The sequence below is a fragment of the Pempheris klunzingeri genome, chromosome 18 (genome assembly GCF_042242105.1).
Source record: "Pempheris klunzingeri isolate RE-2024b chromosome 18, fPemKlu1.hap1, whole genome shotgun sequence".
NCBI classification, from domain to species: Eukaryota; Metazoa; Chordata; class Actinopteri; order Acropomatiformes; family Pempheridae; genus Pempheris; species Pempheris klunzingeri.
Window position 1 is genome coordinate 11,477,936 of NC_092029.1, and position 18,610 is coordinate 11,496,545.

The 18,610-nt window shown below is 38.1% G+C and overlaps 1 protein-coding gene across 3 annotated transcripts; it reads left to right on the forward strand.

Moving 5' to 3' along the window:
• Positions 1-3,433: 3,433 nt before the first annotated feature.
• Positions 3,434-18,046, forward strand: acp1 (acid phosphatase 1). Of its 3 annotated transcripts, XM_070849185.1 has the most exons (7): positions 3,434-3,485; positions 3,617-3,675; positions 6,392-6,465; positions 8,908-9,021; positions 13,416-13,477; positions 14,379-14,484; positions 17,716-18,046. In XM_070849185.1, the coding sequence occupies exons 2-7, from the start codon at positions 3,633-3,635 to the stop codon at positions 17,791-17,793; spliced, it is 477 nt and encodes a 158-aa protein (XP_070705286.1). In that variant the 5' UTR covers positions 3,434-3,485; positions 3,617-3,632; the 3' UTR covers positions 17,794-18,046. The 3 variants fall into 3 exon arrangements, with proteins under 3 accessions (XP_070705286.1, XP_070705287.1, XP_070705285.1); XM_070849186.1 differs by lacking the exons at positions 3,434-3,485; positions 8,908-9,021 and adding an exon at positions 9,090-9,203 and having other exon boundaries at positions 3,535-3,675; XM_070849184.1 differs by lacking the exon at positions 3,434-3,485 and having other exon boundaries at positions 3,536-3,675.
• The last annotated feature ends 564 nt before the right edge of the window (positions 18,047-18,610 follow it).

The following is an 18,610-nucleotide window of genomic DNA, read 5'->3' on the forward strand; positions in this document are numbered from 1 at the left end:
TGCAGCTCTTGAATCCATCACAAAGTGGTGCAGATGAAAAGCAAACTGTGGAATGACAGGCAAGGAAATTTAAACAGTCCATGAATGTTTGTAATGAAGGTTGTAATGTTCAGTAAGTGTTTCTGTTATTTAGTCTACCCTCACAGATATAAATGGGGTGGACAACATGACTACATAGGAATACCTGTGTCCAATAATACATACTTTAAAGTGAAATAGACTCAAATTAGAACTGAATCAAATTTGAGTTTAAAAAATCCCCTTCACATCTGGGCCTGTGAAAGAGAGACGGCTAATGCCAGCCAGCCAGCCAGCCTCTTCCTGTTAATAATTTGGGATGAACACAACACACAAGCTGAAGCTACTGATCACTCAGCAGGTGTCGAAATGACAGGAACAAAACACAACATGGATTGGAATCAGTGCTAATGTCACTTAGCCAGGCTAACTAGCTTGCAAACATTGTCAGCTGTTTGCACTAAGATAGTCTACATCCGATATTTAAAAAAAAAAGATTTTATTATGTTTTGAAAAGTGAGGGTAGGTCATGATTAGTAATGGAAAACTGCCATTTGCTGGATTTCTCTGTTATTTTGGAACATATTTCCTCTCAGTTTGATTTCGGAGCATTTAAGACAGCCACTAAAAACATTTCAGCTTCTTGTCAGATTGCAGATAGCATGTGGTTTCACAGTGCATCATATTTTTTAAATTTAATTTCATCCTTGTTTGACCATAGTGTGAAAAAAATTAATTCTTTACAGTCTTTCACACACCAACATAGGTTGGTAAGTACATGGCACGTTCATCTAAGAGATCCTATAAACCTACAGCTGGCTTTGAGAAGCGATGGAGAAAACAGACAGGCAAGTCATATTCCTTAATCCTCCGTCAATGAAACAGAACATAATCTCAAAAGCAACATGTTAAAGAAAACAACCTCAAACAGTGAGTTAACTGTTGGTTTATTTTGCTGATTACATTTCAGGCAGACCATACTCAATCAGCCTGCAATCTTTAGAGTGTACTTATCAAATTTTTTTATTATGACCACCTCTCCACAATCTGCTTGTCCACACCAGACTAAATACACCAATGGGTTATTTAGTTACAGGAAGCATGCAAACAGACAGACTAATAGATACACCACTATTACTCCTGCTTCTACCGTCAGATCTCGATTGACCTGCTCTGGGTGCATTATATATTAGTTTAGGCTTCCTGTCTCATTCAGTGGTTTGTCTGTGACTGGGATGACTTGAGATTTGTAGCGCATATCATAAGGACACTGCGGTTGCATATCTCCCTGATGAACCTGTGAGGCATCATGAAGGGTGAGATATCCACCAACTGAGAGACTATTCTGACTTAATGTATGCTTAAACTACAGGACATTTTCATTCATTGCTAATTTGGGTGTTTTTAGCATCATAAACAATTAAATGTCTTTATCTAAAAAACAATTGACAAGTAAAAACAGAACAGTTACACCTCTGCATAAACAGCTGTAATTTGTAAGGAGTGTTGGTCAGGTCTCCACACATAATTACAGTTTAAAAGAAACTCTTTCCTTGAATTAAACTTTACTCTTACTTTCCCTGTAGTGCTATAAATAGTGATGTAGAGATTACGACTCCAGCAACACTTGTAGTGTGAAGACCAACTTAATTGTGAGACCATTGACTTTATGTTGTTATACTAACATGCGAAGTTGAAATGTATTAGTGCCACAATAAAGTTGGCCTGTATAACACAAGTCCTGCTGGAGTTATAACCTCTTCCCTTCTCCCTGCACGCACCTTGAAAGTAGGTAATGTTGTGCACAATATCCGTAGTGAGTAAATACTGATATAATTGGCTAAATACCTTTAAAGATACACAGTTAGCAGGACAGGACAAAAAGCAACTACATAAGGGCAGTACTATCCACTAAAATGCTGACTTTATGGTTACGTGAAATCTACATCACACAAGAGCCTCTTTTTCATTTGGGAATTGGGATATTTGTGAGGCAAAAGCTCACATCACAGTACAGAAAGAATGTTGTACAACACCCTGTAATCTGTTGTTGTAACTGTATACTCTGTCTTGGACCAGGATTTTCTCATGACCTGCATATTTCATACAATGAAAGCATTAGTAAGAACATGAAAATGTTCCAAGAGCCTATAAATAGGGAACAATATGTCTTATTAAGGGGGCCTTAGGCCTTGAGGTGACCTCAACCCCTGATTTGCTGATGTCCTTTGACATCATAAAAACTGTGGATTTCATTAGTGTGACAGTGATTTACACTTGTGGTGGGACAAGGAGGTATTAGTGAACTTCTTGATGGAGGGCTGTTTCCCTCCCTATAAGTATAGCATTTACTATCAACTCCTCAAACATAGGAATGACTAATCTAGCAATAAAATGACAGTGAGTGTTACAGGCTAGTGGGCCACATTCACATGTGTTTCAGATTATTCCAAAATTTAACTTTCCTGTCCAGCAAAAACATGAAGTATTTATTGGATACCAATTGATTGGTTAATAACAAGTCACTCCAACAACACTTAACCTGCAGTCGACAAATATTAGCAACAAAATTGAATGGTGTTACAGAATATTATTATAGATATTATTGGATTTCAGTACATGCATTCATTTGAAAGCAGTATCATTAAAGTGTATCACCATATTTGCAGCACTTTCGTAATATCCATCTAACTTCTAAAAACCTTCAATAACTCAGTTCAGGCACTAGTTGGCCACCACCAGTGTTGCCAGGTGTACGATAATTATCATATTTGTACGATAATTTTGCCCTCTGTACGATGTACGATCAATAATCCAAAAAAAGGCCAAAAGTAGGATCATTTGACAGTTTCCTTGAACGTGTGGTTCCAACCAGCCTTGCTCTAATCTGCCGTACAGTTTTTGTGAACTCTGAAGGCATCTCTTATCATGTGACATTTCCAACCAATCGTAATTGGTGTAGCGTGAGATACGAGCACCTGAATACAAGTGACGTTGGTCTCGGAATAACGAGCAGATTGGCTGATCGTGCCCCATTAATTAATTGATTTGTTTCATTATTGAGTAATAGTTGGCAGCAGGCACTTTTTAAGTTAGAAGATCTGCAATTATTTGTCATTTTTGAGGACAAAGAGAGAATGTTCTGAACTATTCTTTGAAAAAAGATTGTTCATATAAGTAATTCAAATAGTATTCAAAGGTTGGAATGCAAAAATAAATTTCTGTAAGTGAAGCCAGATTTACTCTTTGTTTTCTTCTCAGTTATTATGAATACTGTTTCAAAAAAGTTAACCTGCTGTGTCAATTCCCTAACGGTGGCTGGCCTCATGACTTAGCTCATTAGTTCCCACCTGTCATGTGTTTATGGGGAACACATTAGTGTAACACAACTAAGTTGGAGCACACAGCAGTGGATGAGGACGCTTTTAAACACATTTAGAGCGACTATATTTGACTGTCGCGCAACAGTAAGCTTCTTATTTTGGTTATGACGGGTGTACGATAATTTACCCTAAAATACGATAATTTCGAGTCTGTGGTTCGATAATTCTACATTTCCCACCTGGCAACACTGGCCACCACCTTCCGCTTCTTACAGGACCCGTGAGAACAACATGGCGGCTACCCAAACGAAGTCGGTTTTGTTCGTCTGCTTGGGTAAGGCGACATTTAACCACAAGGAAGCGCGTATAAATCCCATAAAACAAACATATCATACGACCAATTTATAGCTTCTTAGTTGTTTAATTAGGTGTTGTTAGTTTTACTTAAGAGCGCTAGCTAAAATGCTTCAGCTAGCCAAGATCCTCTTAGATGAACTTTTTACTTTAATGTGCTGGTAATTTGCGCTCTTCTGCACGGTTGGTGTCCAGCCAGGAGTGCTGGAAAACATCTTGGTGTGCTTTTTAGACATGCTGAATATCGATACCCTGACTAATGTAAATATTGGCGTGATGATTTTATGCCAGGTCACAGTCCACCGTGAAAGCTACTCGGTGGCCTGTAGCACTGTAATGGTGCAGGAAGGGAACTTATGTAAATCATTGACAGTTTACAGCATCCCTGCTCAATGTTTGTCTGTAGTCTTAACAATTCAGCCATAGATATTAATGGGGCAGCTTCAGTAGCTAGCAGGGTATAAACAATAAAGCAGAAATCTCAGACACTTTACATACATGTATAGTCTCACACTATCATTATGTTGCTCATCTCTGTTTGTCATTACAGTTGCAAACTGCAGTATGAGGTACATGTGTCAGTTTATTTTGACAACGACACTATTACATACATACATAAACAACATATCAGATGTTGAAGCTGAGGCATTTTGCCATTTCATGGAAAACATTAGATCATTTTGAATTTGATGGCAGCAACACATCTCAAAAAAGTTGGGACCGGTGCAACAAAAGGCTGGAAAAGTAATTGGCACAAATCAAAAACAACTGGAGGAGCATTTGACAACTAATTAGGTTAACTGGCAACAGGTCAGTAACATGACTGGGTATAAAAGGAGCATTTCAGACAGGCAGAGTCTCTCAGATGTAAAGATGGGCGGAGGTTCACCAATCTGCGACAAACTGCGTCTAAAAATTGTGGAACAATTTCAGAAAAATGTTCCTCAATGTAAAATTGCGAAGACTTTGAAGATCCCACCATCTACAGTGTATAATATCATCGAAAGATTCAGAGAATCAGGAGAAATCTCTGTGCGCAAGGGACAAGGCCGAAGGTCAAAACTGGATGCTCGTGATCTTCGGGCCCTCAGATGGCACTGCATTAAAAACAGGCATGATTCTCTACTGGGGATCACTGCATTGGCTCAGGAACACTTCCATAAATCACTGTCTGTGAACACAGTTCGCCGTGCAATCCACAAATGTAAGTTAAAGCTGTATCATGCAAAGAAGAAGCCATATGTGAACACGATCCAGAAATGCCGCCGTCTTCTCTTGGCCAAAGCTCATTTAAAATGGTCTGAGAAAAAATGGAAAACTGTTCTGTGGTCAGATGAATCAAAATTTGAAATTCTTTTTGGAAACCATGGACGCCATGTCCTGCGGACTAAAGAGAAGCCTGCATCTCTGATGGTATGGGTATTGCATATTGCATAAGTGCCTGCGGCGTGGGCAGCTTAAACATCTGGAAAGGCACCATCAATGCTGAAAGGTATATCCAGGTTTTAGAGCAGGGGTGTCAAACTCAATCAAAGAAAGGGCCAAAATTTAAAACCCGGTCTAAGTCGCGGGCAACATTTAGTGAAGACTCTAATAGTGACTCTTTTATTATAGTATATAATATAATATATATATATATATATTTTTTAAATCCAGAAATATGAATGTAAACAGCCAAACATCAACAACTTTTCCTCAATAAAATAAATAGAATTTTAAATAATTTTTTTCTTTTTTGTACTATCCTGATGTTTTGTCTCATAGTGTCGTCTTATATTTATATTCTTTAATTATGGCCACATCAGCTCCACAAACAAGACACACAGGTTCACCTCCGATATCGATAAACAGGTAAAATTCTGCCCCCCACCTGCTTTGAAAGTCTCTGTTTTCAAAGTCCACTTTTCGTTTAGCCATTTATTTTGGGGGCCTTGAGTTTGACATATGTGTTTTAGAGCAACATATGCTCCCATCCAGACAACATCCAGTCTCTTCCAGGGAAGGCCTTGCATATTTCAGCAAGACAATCCTAAACCACATACTACATCCATCACAACAGCATGGATTCGCAGTAGAAGAGTCCGAGTGCTGAACTGGCCTGCCTGCAGTCCAGACCTTTCACCAATAGAAAACATTTGGCGCATCATAAAACGAAAAGTCCAACAACGAAGGCCCAGGACTGTTGAGCAACTAAAATCCTGCATCAGACAAGAATGGGACAACATTCCTCTCCGAAAACTCCAGCAACTGGTCTCCTCACTTCCCAGACGTTTAGAGACAGTTGTTGAAAGAAGAGGGGAGGCTATACAATGGTAAACATGGCCCTGTTCCAACTTTTTTGAGATGTGTTGCTGCCATCAAATTCAAAATGATCTAATATTTTCCATGAAATGGTAAAATGTCTCAGTTTCAACATCTGATATGTTTATGTTCTATTGGGAATAATATATGGGTTTATGAGATTTGCAAATTATTGCATTCTGTTTATTTACATTTTAACCAGCGTCCCAACTTTTTTGGAATTGGGGTTGTACAAACGCTATAAAATATCATGTATACTGTGTATTGAATTTGTGTGCGTTTCCCTCGGTGAGTAACTAAAATGGTACATTTTATTGTAAATCTATTCACAAACTCATTCAGGTTTTTAAAAACGTTGCATTTAAGTTTGTAATGCTGATTGTGGCTTTGAACAGGGAATATCTGCAGATCCCCCATCGCTGAAGCAGTCTTCAGGAAGATGGCAACAGATGCCGGCGCTGTTGATAAGGTAACATTACCATTTATTCAGATTACATCATACAAAACAGTATGTATACTGTAGAACATTACTGGTATACAGTGGTGTGAAAAAGTATTTGCCCCCTTACAGATTTCTTCTGTTTTTGCTTTTTTGTCACACTTACATGTTTCAGATCATCAAACCAATTGTAATATCAGACAAAGATGACCTGAGTTAACACAAAAAGCAGTTTTTAAATGATGATTTCATTTATTAAGGGAAAAAGCTATCCAAACCAACCTGGCCCTATGCGAAAAAGTAATTGCCCCCTAAACCTAATAACTGATTGTGTCACCCTTGGCGGCAACAACTGCAACCAAGCGTTTGCAATAACTGGCGATGAGTCTTTCACATTGCTGTGGGGGAATTTTGGCCCACTCTTCTTTGCAGAATTGTCTTAATTTAGCCACATTGGAGGGTTTTCGAGCATGAATGGCCTGTTTAAGGTCATGCCACAGCATCTCAATTGGATTTAAGTCCGGACTTGGACTGGGTCACTCCAAAACCTTCACTTTGTTTTTTTTGAGCTATTCAGAGGTGGACTTGCTGGTGTGCTTCGGATCATTGTCCTGCTGCATAACCCAAGTGCGCTTGTGCTTAAGGTCACGAACTGATGGCCGGACATTCTCCTTCAGGATTTTCTGGTAGAGAGCAGAATTCATGGTTCAGCAAAGCAGCTCCAGACCATCACACTACCACCACCATGTTTGACTGTCAGTATGATGTTCTTTCTCCGAAATGCTGTGTTAGTTTTACGCCAGATGTAACGGGACGCACACCTTCCAAAAAGTTCCACTTTTGTCTCGTCAGTCCACAGAATATTTTCCCAAAAGTGTGGGGGATCATCAAGATGTTTTTTAGCAAGTGTGAGATGTGCCTTTGTGTTCTTTTTGGTCAGCAGTGGTTTTCACCTTGGAACTCTCCCATGGAGGCCATTTTTGCCCAGTCTCTTTCTTCTTGTTGAATCATGGACCCTGACCTTAACTGAGGCAAGTGAGGCCTGCAGTGCTCTACATGTTGTTTGGGGTTCTTTTGTGACCTCCTGGATGAGACGTTGCTGCACTCTTGGAGTAATTTTGGTAGGCCGGTAGTCCTGGGAAGGTTCACCAGACAGACAGATAGATGTCAATAACTTTGTTTCTTCTCTGTTCTTGAATTGCTTTAGATCGGGGCATGATGTGTTGCATTTTGAGATCTTTTAGCCTACTTCATGTTGTCTATTGAAGTGATTTCTTGATTCTACAGCTCTGGCAGTAATCAGGCCTGGGTGTGGCAAGTGAAATTGAACTCAGCTTTCAAAAATGTGGTTAATCACAGTTAATTCATGATTTAACAAGGAGGGGGCAATTACTTTTTCACATAGGGCCAGGCTGGTTTGGATAGCTTTTTTCCCTTAACAAATGAAATCATCATTTAAAAACTGCTCTTTGTGTTTACTCAGGTCATCTATGTCTGATATTAAAATTGGTTTGATGATCTGAAACATGTAAGTGTGACAATAAAGCAAAAACAGAAGAAATCTGCAAGGGGGCAAATACTTTTTCACACCACTGTAGTATTTGAATATCTACATCTACATTTTATGTGATGTTGATTTATTATATATTTTTTTACAAACAGAGCTTTAAATCTTTTTCATGCATGTTATTTAGCACAATTTGCAACACACAGTATTGATTGGTTGTCAGGGATGTTACGCTGAACATGGACGCTTGTCTACTCACAAGTCTGTCTGTCACAGCCTCTAGTCATGCTTATACTCGCACTCTTACAAACTATTCCAGCTCAAACTTTCCAACTTGTAGATTTATCAATTTTACAATTGTAGTTTTTTTTTTCAAATAATAGTCTTGCTTAGTGGTGGTGACATTGAAGGCATGTGACTATGGTGTAGTTCGTTTATAGCCAACGTTAACTTCTGTTGAATGGCGTTCATTTGTCAAGATTATCTCGCTGAACAAAACGTGTGAGTATTATAAACTTTTGTTTGCTACACAGCTGATTTTCTGCTATAATCCAAAATCCAATAGAAGAATCCATTAAAAAACATTTTGTTTAGAGATGGATGCTAACTTTTGGGTTGGGCTACAAAAATGTGTCATCCCTGCAGCGCTTTATGGCATACATGAAGTACTGGTGGGTGGTATGATGCTGTGTTTTAAATGTTAAAAGCAATACTTGGATATACAATGTCTAAGGTCATTATTACCAGTTGTAGTAATGCATATTAATGGTCCAGTTGCAGCCTCTAAAGATCATGATTAAGGGCAGGATGTGTTCCACCTGTAGAGTCTCACCTCTAATCCTGTCTCCAAGAGTACAACATCGTCCTGTAAATGCTGCACCACCTGTCACGTTTCAGTATGTGAGAGTATGAATCATTTTTGGTGTGTTTGCTGTTGTCCCTCCCCCGTGCTCTCCTCTGCCTAGTGGAGGATAGACAGTGCTGCCACCTCCACCTATGAAATAGGAAACCCTCCAGACCACCGCGGTCAAGCCTGCATGAAGAGACATACCGTGCCCATGAGCCATGTGGCCAAGCAGGTACGACCACCTACCTCTACACTCTTAGCAGTAGTTAGCGGCCCCTTTTTTGTTCTCTGTTGTTGCAGTGGGTCATAGACAGTGGTGCCACATCCGACTGGAATATAGGCAGCTCACCGGATGCCCGTGGTGTGGCCTGCCTAAGGAGCCACGACATTGAGACAAGCCACAGGGCCAGACAGGTACAACCAGGTGTCCCGTGGCTCCTTTCACCTCATTGATGTTTGTGTTTATGAGTCTAATGTTGGCAAGATAATGCCTACTAAATGCCCAGGCGCTGCTGTTGCTCTGTCACTTAGCGTATGATTAGCTTACTGTTGCTTTTTCAGGTTTAATGCCGGTTCAAATAAATTGCTACTTTCAGCTGTTTAAGCTGCAGCTGCATGCTGAGCTCCACGCGATTGCTCAAGGATCCCCAGGTTGGGGACCACTGGCTTATTATAAAATTAATTTCATTTAACACAATCTCACCATCTTATTGTGGAACAGTTTTCCACGACAATAAAAGTTCATTCATTCACTCTGTTTTTCATTCTCACTTGACTTGAGCTTGAATGCCAACATCAGTACTTGTTTACTTCTAGCCTCCATAAATTTAGAATTGGAATTTTGTAGGGCTTCTCATAAATGCATCAATGTTCTTTAATATGTTTTTTTTTTTTTTTTTTTTAAACTTTCTGTAGCTTCAGTTAATATTGAGTAACTCTGTACTGCGTGTGTAATCTGACCAAGCATGAATTGTTACATACTTGCCATTAATTTGCCTCTTTTTTTTGTCAGATATGTCAACATCCATTTGGCTTTAAAAATGTTTTGACAGATTCAAATTTACTTACACATTATTATATTTATATAAGATATGGCTTTATAACCACACATATGGTTAAGATGTCAACATCTAGCCAATCTTTTGAACACAGCTATGCTTCCGTCTTCTCTCAGTGAAACTCAGTGCAGCAGGTTTAGCTTAAACCTTAGATACAGTGATTGTGTGATCCCAGCAGGACACAGCAGTTGGTTCAGTTTCTCAGGACACTTCAGTAGGGTTCATGAGAAGACATGACGCGTCCCAGACATCTTTGATATAATCTTTGTCTTGAAATATGAACTGCAACTAGTGCCAGAGCAACAGTCCTGCACATGTCAGGTTTACTTCAGTTTTACTTAAACCAAGATATTCCTACAGGGAAGATTGGCAAGCAACATATTATGTCTTCATTTATTTTGTTGCTTGTGATACAGAGGTATCACTAGATAATCACTTTATACAGTATATTTAGACTCTCATCTAAATCTCAGTGTCTCATCTGCCTCTAATTTATGTGCTGCTTAAGCAAGTTTTTTATATATATATATATATATATATATATTTTTTTTTTTATCAAGGTGTTTTTTTTGGCTATTTCAAATATTTTTTATATATATTTAACGCTTTTAAGAACCTTTTTCAGAATACACCAAGAAATATTGTCCATGTAATTAATAATTTTTCAATTCAAAAGGGCAGTTGTCGTCATTTTACGGGTTTCCTGATATGAATATTGAGACAGTGTTATTATCTTGCAAATATCTTGTAGCTGTGCTGTGCATGGAATTCTGACATCTAGTAATCATTGTATCACATCACAGCACATGTTTCAAATCCCGAAACAGGCCTCAAATTACATAAAGATGTTTGTCCGTGTAAGGCTTTACGCTGTGCTGGCTTATCCTCAGTACAACTCCTGCTCCCCAGTGCCCTTAAAACACTCTTTTTATGTTTCCCTGAGAGAACTCTGGGGTTTCACCCTGTGCTGGAGATCTGCTGACTTGTTGGTTTGTCTCTGCGAACGGTTCAGTCAGACCCTAATCTCCTCAAAGTGGGGATGGGGAGGCTCAGTCCTTGGCTTAAACCCAGCCAAATCCACACAATGAGCTTTGACAAGCTTTTGCTCTTTCCTCTTTTCCTCTGACACCCTTTTCATTTCTATCTCTGGCTTTTCCTCCCACCCTCTATTTTTTCCTCTCTTTCCCCCATTTTTTTCTACTTGGCGAACTTTGCTGAACTTCTGTCGCTGCGAATATCCAAGCAGAGTGGCCAAGTGGGAGATGGTTTGGAGTCCACAATATCCTCACTTAAACGTGTTTGTTTAATGAAGCAAACATGCTCCAAAGTGAGTCAAAACAAATTATGTGGAATATCTCAGAAATTTCCAACTAGACATTAGATTTAAGAAGGTTAAAACTTTGCTCTTTTACACGATATCATTCAACATTTACATGAAGTTAAGTGATGTCAGTGTTGTAAACTGTAACACAGCCCAGAGACACCAGATGGCTGACCTATGGGCTGTTGTTTAATCAGTCATTGGAAGTTATAGGTTACAAAGATTCTTTACATTTAGCACTTTTGATTTTTTACTTCTATGTTGCGTGTGTTATATTGTTGTTGTTATACTTATGTATTAGTACAAAAATGATTCAATGTGTAAAATAGAAATTATTTAAATATTGGGAAACCCTTAACTTAAGTTCCCCAATTTTGCATTTATAAACAGTATACAATAATAATTAATTTAGAATAAATACCTGATTTGTTACACATAATTTAGTAGTATTCAGATATTATACTAATTTTTTTCTTCACTTTTCAGCAAACAAACAAAAAACTGAAAACACAACAGCAGGTACAAATCAAATAAAATTGTAAAAGTTACATTAAATTTAGAAATTATAAACATAAAAGAAACCATAGTGATAATAATGACAATATAATGAATATGCATATTTGTAAATACACATGCAGATGCACATACACATATCCTGTAAACATGGAGACATTCGTATATACATAAATACAACAAACACACTTGTGAACATGAAAAAAACATAAAAAGTTAAATGAATACTTGACCTGAAAGGAAACTATTTTTAGGAACAGTTTTGTTCCTAAATATTTAACTTATTTGAGATGGCAGGCCTTTTTCACAGCACACACTGACTTGTCATATTATGAAATCCATTGGTGTTACTAGTAACATTAATGATGTCTCTATTATAATCAAGTTTCTCATTAAGACATGACAGTGTAACAGCCAGCATTCGCAAGACAAGGACTCTGAAGCAGCCAAATGGAATTAAGAAGCATTGATATTATTATATATCTTCAAGTCCTATCAGGGTTTTATTATCTCTGAACTTGAACTATGCTGTGTGTGCCTCCCTGCCCATTCCTCATTTACAGTACCAGCCTCCCAGCTTGCTCTCAGCCAGAAATCAAACTGAGGTCTCTGTCAGCCGTGTGAGAGGGTTCGCACGAGCGTTTTTTGATAGGGGATTACCACTGTTTCAGTAATTGTGAGAGCACAAGGTAGACAGGAGCAGTAGATCAACAGCCAAAGTAATTATCATTACCACCCTGTGTGAGAGTGTTCAGGAAAGTGATCAGAGTCTTGAGGCTACAACAAGACACTCTGGAATATAAACATGGATTCAAACATGTCTTTACTCTACTGTTACATGAATGACCACAGCTGTAACTGAATGTGTCTGTATCTCAACATCTGGGGCATTGCAGGAGTTTTATTTGTGGTGTTCTTTTCTTCCTCTCTTCTTTTAATTTGTCTTCTGTTACCGTCCCCTCCTCCTTGGTATTTTTTTTTTTTTAATTGACTCAAAACCCTTTAAATCATTTCAGGATGCTGCCTGTTTTTTATTGCTGCTCGTTCCATTAAATCAGCTCTAAGCACATTGGACATTTTGCTGAATACTCCTCCACATATGTACAGATAGGCATTTCAAATTTGTTTCATTTTAAATTGAAAACGATATAATGACAATAACAGTTTCCTTGTTTTGTTGGTACAAATCTGATAAACAGTCGCTGCCAGAGCTAACCTTGGTGATGAATACATTCACATTCACTCGCATATAGGTGCACATATGTCCTCGTGCACATGCATGAGAAAAACTAAACAGGGACAAAAAACAGCTCTGATACGGTGTTAAAGTGAACTGTGAGGCTGTTGTTTGTGAAATAAAGTAAAAAATGAACACTGGAATACCTGAATGCATTGTTTTTTCCGTGATTCCCATGTGCACAGGAACGGTGGACTTGACTAACAATAAAAAGTTGTTAGCGTGATAATTACAGAGTGTAAACACATCATCATAGGCTATTTCTGAAAAATAGCTGATGACCTTAAATAGCATCCAAAACGGGGTTTGTTTTCATGATTATTACTTTAAATCAACGAGCAGATTGCCTTTGTTATATTGTAAATCACTGATTTTTATGGTATAAGACTTGAACCCTTTCTGTCCGGACCAGAGAGAAGCTCTGCAGGCCGTATTGTGTTTCCACACACAGCCAAAAGTAATATTTGTTTTGTTCTGCATTTCTCCCTCACTTCCAGGTGACCAAGGACGATTTCATGAGCTTTGAGTACATTCTCTGCATGGATGAAAGCAATTTGAGGTACAGCTATTTCAGCCCACAGCAGCAGTGTTTGTTATTTCTGTGAATGTGGATCACAGTTGGACACACAGTCGCTGAAAACACTGGTGTCATATGTTAAGGGTCCCATCTAACTCTAATGGTAGCCTGGGATCCAAAAAAACATTTGCCTTGAAAGGGGTCAAGCTAAGTTTTCCTACTAACCGTCTCAATAGTGATCTGTGCTACTTCACATGAACATGGTCGTAACATTGAGCGTTAACTAACGTGTAGGTGAATGCCTCCCCTTAATGAGCAATATCCTTCCTTAAGCTCTTTCCAAAGGTCAGGGGGAGGGATATTTTTTGATACTTTGAACGTTTAGGGATCATTTTGAGATCACATGCCTATGGCAGATCTGATCTGTAAGCAGCTTACTGAGTTCTTTGGATGCCTCGTCTTTGCTCTTTGGGCAGTTTTCTCCCCTTTCTCTCCCACATTATTTTTTTTTTCTCCACAAATGTTAAGCTGACGAGACTGAGAAAATTAGACTGTTCTATACAAAAGGTACTCAGCCTATGTTTAGTTTCATTTTTTTCAACTTGAAAGTGCTTCTTTGAGTTTGAATTGTGTTACTTTAGTTTGAGATTGGTTTAAACAAGTTGAGGTGTTTTCTTTTTCATTTATCTTAAAATATTGCATAAATCAAGCTTCTACTATTGTTTGCTAGTGTTTTGTGGACGTTAATCACATGGATGACATTATTATGGGGTTCTGCAGATAGTGTGAGATAGATGTTCCACCTCATATCTAAAGGGCACAGTAAAATGTTGTACAACATTACATAAATTAGATTAAATAAAAAAAAAAAATAAAAAACAGCATTTTTCTGGGCCAGAGGTCAAATGTTAAAACCCTCAAGTGTTTTCTTTTGTCTTTACAGTGATTTGAACAGGAAAGCAAAGTCAGTGGAAAACTCCCAAGCAAAGATTGAGCTTCTTGGTTCATATGACCCTCTCAAGCAGCGGATCATCAAAGACCCTTATTATGTAAGTATTCAATAAAATTCTCATGTTGAGTGTTTTCAAGCATAATAAGGATGTTTTATTAGAAGATGTGTTAGAAGCATACATTGAAAATGACCAGGGAAACGGTAGTGGCAGTCCAAAAAAATAGAATAACTTTGGAAACGCAAAATTCAAGCTGTTTCTGGCACATCATTAAATTTAATGTCATCAAGTAGACAAGTTGCTGAAAGAATAACTGTGTATGTAACGCATCATGCCATGGACCGTGGTTTATTCACTCGGTCTGAACTAGTTCTTTCGACGTGCTGTCCGACCACGTTGGAAATCAAAAGTGTTTGTAGTTGTTCAGAACGGCTAAACTGCAGGCAGGGTTAAAAGCTTGTTGTCACAGAGAGGAGGGTAGGCACGATATTGCTTAGATATAAATATGGGGATAAAGGCGTAGACTTTGAGACCGTCTCTCCTGGAGGTCATTCATAGTGTTGCACTCGGTGGGTCACATGAAAAGTGAAGGAAATAATTGTGTGAAGAATGTCAAAAGAGAGCTAGTGATAGAGGTTCAAACCCCGGCGCTTTAACATTTCTTATGTAATTAACTTCACAGTGGTTGCCACTTTATTATTGAATTTAGGTTTACAAATCAAACAATGGAAATTTGTAGTGAATTATTTAATCATCTGTACTAGTGAAAACAGCATTATAAAGCCTTATTGTATATATTTTGCTATTGTGTTAAATATTCTTCACTAAATAAGCAACAATCAACATTAAATTTGATTTGGATTATTTATAAATATTTTTATAATTTATTACTCAAAGGTTCGTTTTTCTGCTTCATCACGATTGAGTGGATTTGATCAGATTAACAGTGTCATCGGGTTTTGATTCAAATGTTGCTAAATTGTAATCGGTCCCCTTATGCACAGTCCCATCAGGGTCTTTAAAACTAGACTTAAAACTGTTTGATGGTGCGTGATCTGACAATAACTTAGAATTATGTCATTGTCTCTTCTGCATTGGCTGTACATCTGTCCAAAATAATTTATATCCAGAGAAGGTTTTTGTTGACAAGAAAAAGAACAGACACTGTAGCACAGTTGAGCTATCTGAAGTTTGTTGTCTCTGTTGCACAGAACATGTCTGCCATGAGTGAGGCTAGAGGGAGTAAAGGTTGGGGAAGGTTTGATTAGTAATGACAAGTTGTCAATACACACTTAAAAAATCTTGGAAGACTCAGACTTTATATATTTTCATAACATATTTAAATCAATACTAATGGAGCTCAAAATGTAATAATTTCCCGTGTGGTTTTGATGAAGGATGTGCAGCTAAACGTCTGTGGGCCTAATAATAGTGTACATGTGCCCATCAGCAGTGCTGTATTACATTTTGTCGAACCAAGATCACAAGATAAACCATCAAATCAAATTATTAGTTGTGTGGCTGGAGGAAGAGGTTGTGGTGGACCACAGTTTATGTCACTGTAGTCCGTTATATTAGTTTCTCAGATTTTGGCTTTAAACACCACTTTTCCTTGTCTGGTGAGTAGCATGAGTGTGTCGTTTTGGAGCTCTTTTTGCCAAAAGAAGTGGAGAATGGTCGCTCCTCCAGCTAGTGTGGTTTGAACAGTTGACAGTATTGGATTGTGGTCGCCTGCCAGCAACCACATGGCATGACAGCAAAGTGAGCAGAGAGGAGCCAGACAGTCACTCTCAGTGTGTCTCGATAAATGGAGACATTTGGTTTTTTGTCTGTTTAGTGTGATTATAATGACAAGCTCACAGCATGACTGAAAACACTAAAAAGCATCTCTATTTTTCTTTTACCATTAAACACTTTCAAGTGTAGCTTTAAAGGCCCAAGGACCAGACTCCAACTTCTGGATGGATTATCATGCAATAGGCTACGTACATTCAAGGTGCCCAGGGAATGAATTGTAATGACTTCAGACTTTTTCACTATTTACCCTTTACATTTTTAGTTGATACTGATGTATCTTAATAACTATTGGATGGACCGCTGTGGCATTTAGTTCAGACATTCGTGGTCCCCACAGGGTGAATTGTATCAACTGGTTCTCTGACTTTTCATCGAGTGCCATCATCAGGTCATCAGGTCAGCATTTCAGCCCAACAGGCTAAACTAAGATGGTGCACCTGGTCAGTATTATATGTACTAAACATCAGCATGTCACCATTACCATTGTTAGCATGTTAGCATGGAGATGTTAGCATTTAACTAAAAAATTGCTGTGGCAAAATACAGCCTCAAAGAATTGCTAGCATGGCTGTAGACTCTGTCGTTTTGTTTGTTTGTTCTTTCAGCTATTTTAGTTTTACATGGCTGATATAGTTTTGATTAAAACTGAAGCGATTAGACATTTAATCAATTAGTTGATCATAAGAAAATTATTTGGCAACTTTTTTGACTATTGATTAATCTTTTGAGCCACTGTTTAAGCAAAAATGCCCCAAAATTACTAGCTCCAGTTTCTCTAATGTGAGAATTTACAGCATTTGATTGACTTATATAATTGCAAACTAGTGAACAGAACAATGGGTATGAATGTCACATTTGGCTCTAACTGTGACTTTTCTCACACTACTGTCACTATTTTGTGACATTTCATTATTAAATTGAATGAAAAGTGTAAATAATTAGCTGTGTTTCAGTCACTACACAGGACCATGGAAAATATCTTGAATTTCATGTGATTAAAAGTTTCAATGGTTTATTGAAAGGCCTCTCCTCTTGGTGATTATTACCTACAACTACCTCAGCTCACTTTGGTTCAGTGGGCTTGGGACGGGTGTATATTTCTTTTCATATCAGAGTAATCACAACATTTTTATTGCTTCATGGTTAGGCTAGGTTTTTCATCAAGGTTTCTGCAAAAGCACACCACTTCATCCATCAACCAAGCATCAAAAACAGAATTTGAAAAGTACACTTGCTACTTTTGGCAGTAGATTTCTCCTTATTATGCTGTTACCAAATTTGAGGGTGGAAAAGTGCACAGTTGAAGCCAGTTGGCAGCCTGGTGCTCATAACGGGGAATTTAAAATAATTTATCGGTTGAGTAAGAAACTGTCATGCTTTTTTTTCAATCCCCCTCACAGAATGGGCTCTACATATCTCCAGCTGTATTGGATATCAGTTCATTTGAATTTTTCCCCCTGTTAAAAAATCAAACAGATGTGTGTCAGCTTTCAGAGCTTGGCTGAAACTCCTTTTTTATGTTTCCTCTCTTAGGGGAGTGACGACGACTTTGAGAAGGTGTACGAACAGTGTGTACGTTGCTGCAAAGCATTTCTGGAGATGAACTCATAACAACATTTGACCTTAAACGATCTTTGCTGAATCTGTTGGATGAGCAAGAAAAATCAACCAAATATGCTTTGGCTGTCACACAAACACTCATCACTATAACCTTCTTGCAGATGTCACTGAAAGACCACCAGAAGACTTTGTTTCAATGTTGTAAATGTTATACAAGCTATATATTGTGTACATTTAGAAAGATGCTACGTGGACAAGTTTGTAGACTGTAAATTCAGGTGATTAATAAAATTAATCAATATGAGTATGACTATTAGAGATTCATTTTTCTGAAGCCTTTATGTCCTTTTTATGTGAGTTTTACAGGATTATGCAATATTTGTAGCAAAGATGAATACAATTGCCTTTTTTAATGTTTGATCAACAAACAAGTGTTTTTGACCTCAACTCTGGTTTTATAGTTGTAGTTCTGACCAAGGCTAGAGATTTGTGTTTGCACAAATAATCCATCTTTACAATAAAAGGTGTTAAATAGTGTATTTGAATGAAAATATCCTGCAGATGGTGCAGATCTCTGCCTATCTTAGCCTAAATGCTAATCTTCCTGGATATTTGGTTGGGTGCTTGGTGGTTAGGTCAGTTTCTTGGCATTGGAGTTTTACAGCTTGTCTTATCTGACCTATTAACACAAGGTATTCTTACAGATATCAAGTGTGTCAGATTACAGAGATAAGACAACAGGATCTGTTCTCACTGATTTCTCCTAAACATCTGCCTTTTTAGTAGCTCTGATAGGTATTCTGCCGTGCACCCATCACCATTTACTACTTGTATGGTTGTAATCCCATGAAGGACTCATCAGTGCCAA

Bases quoted from the DNA above. Each gene is read 5' to 3' on its own strand.
- acp1 (XM_070849185.1), top strand. From the start codon at position 3,633: ATGGCGGCTACCCAAACGAAGTCGGTTTTGTTCGTCTGCTTGG. The intron at 13,478-14,378 runs GTACAGCTATTT...TTGTCTTTACAG, and splicing joins ATGGATGAAAGCAATTTGAG to TGATTTGAACAGGAAAGCAA. The intron at 14,485-17,715 runs GTAAGTATTCAA...TTCCTCTCTTAG, and splicing joins TCATCAAAGACCCTTATTAT to GGGAGTGACGACGACTTTGA.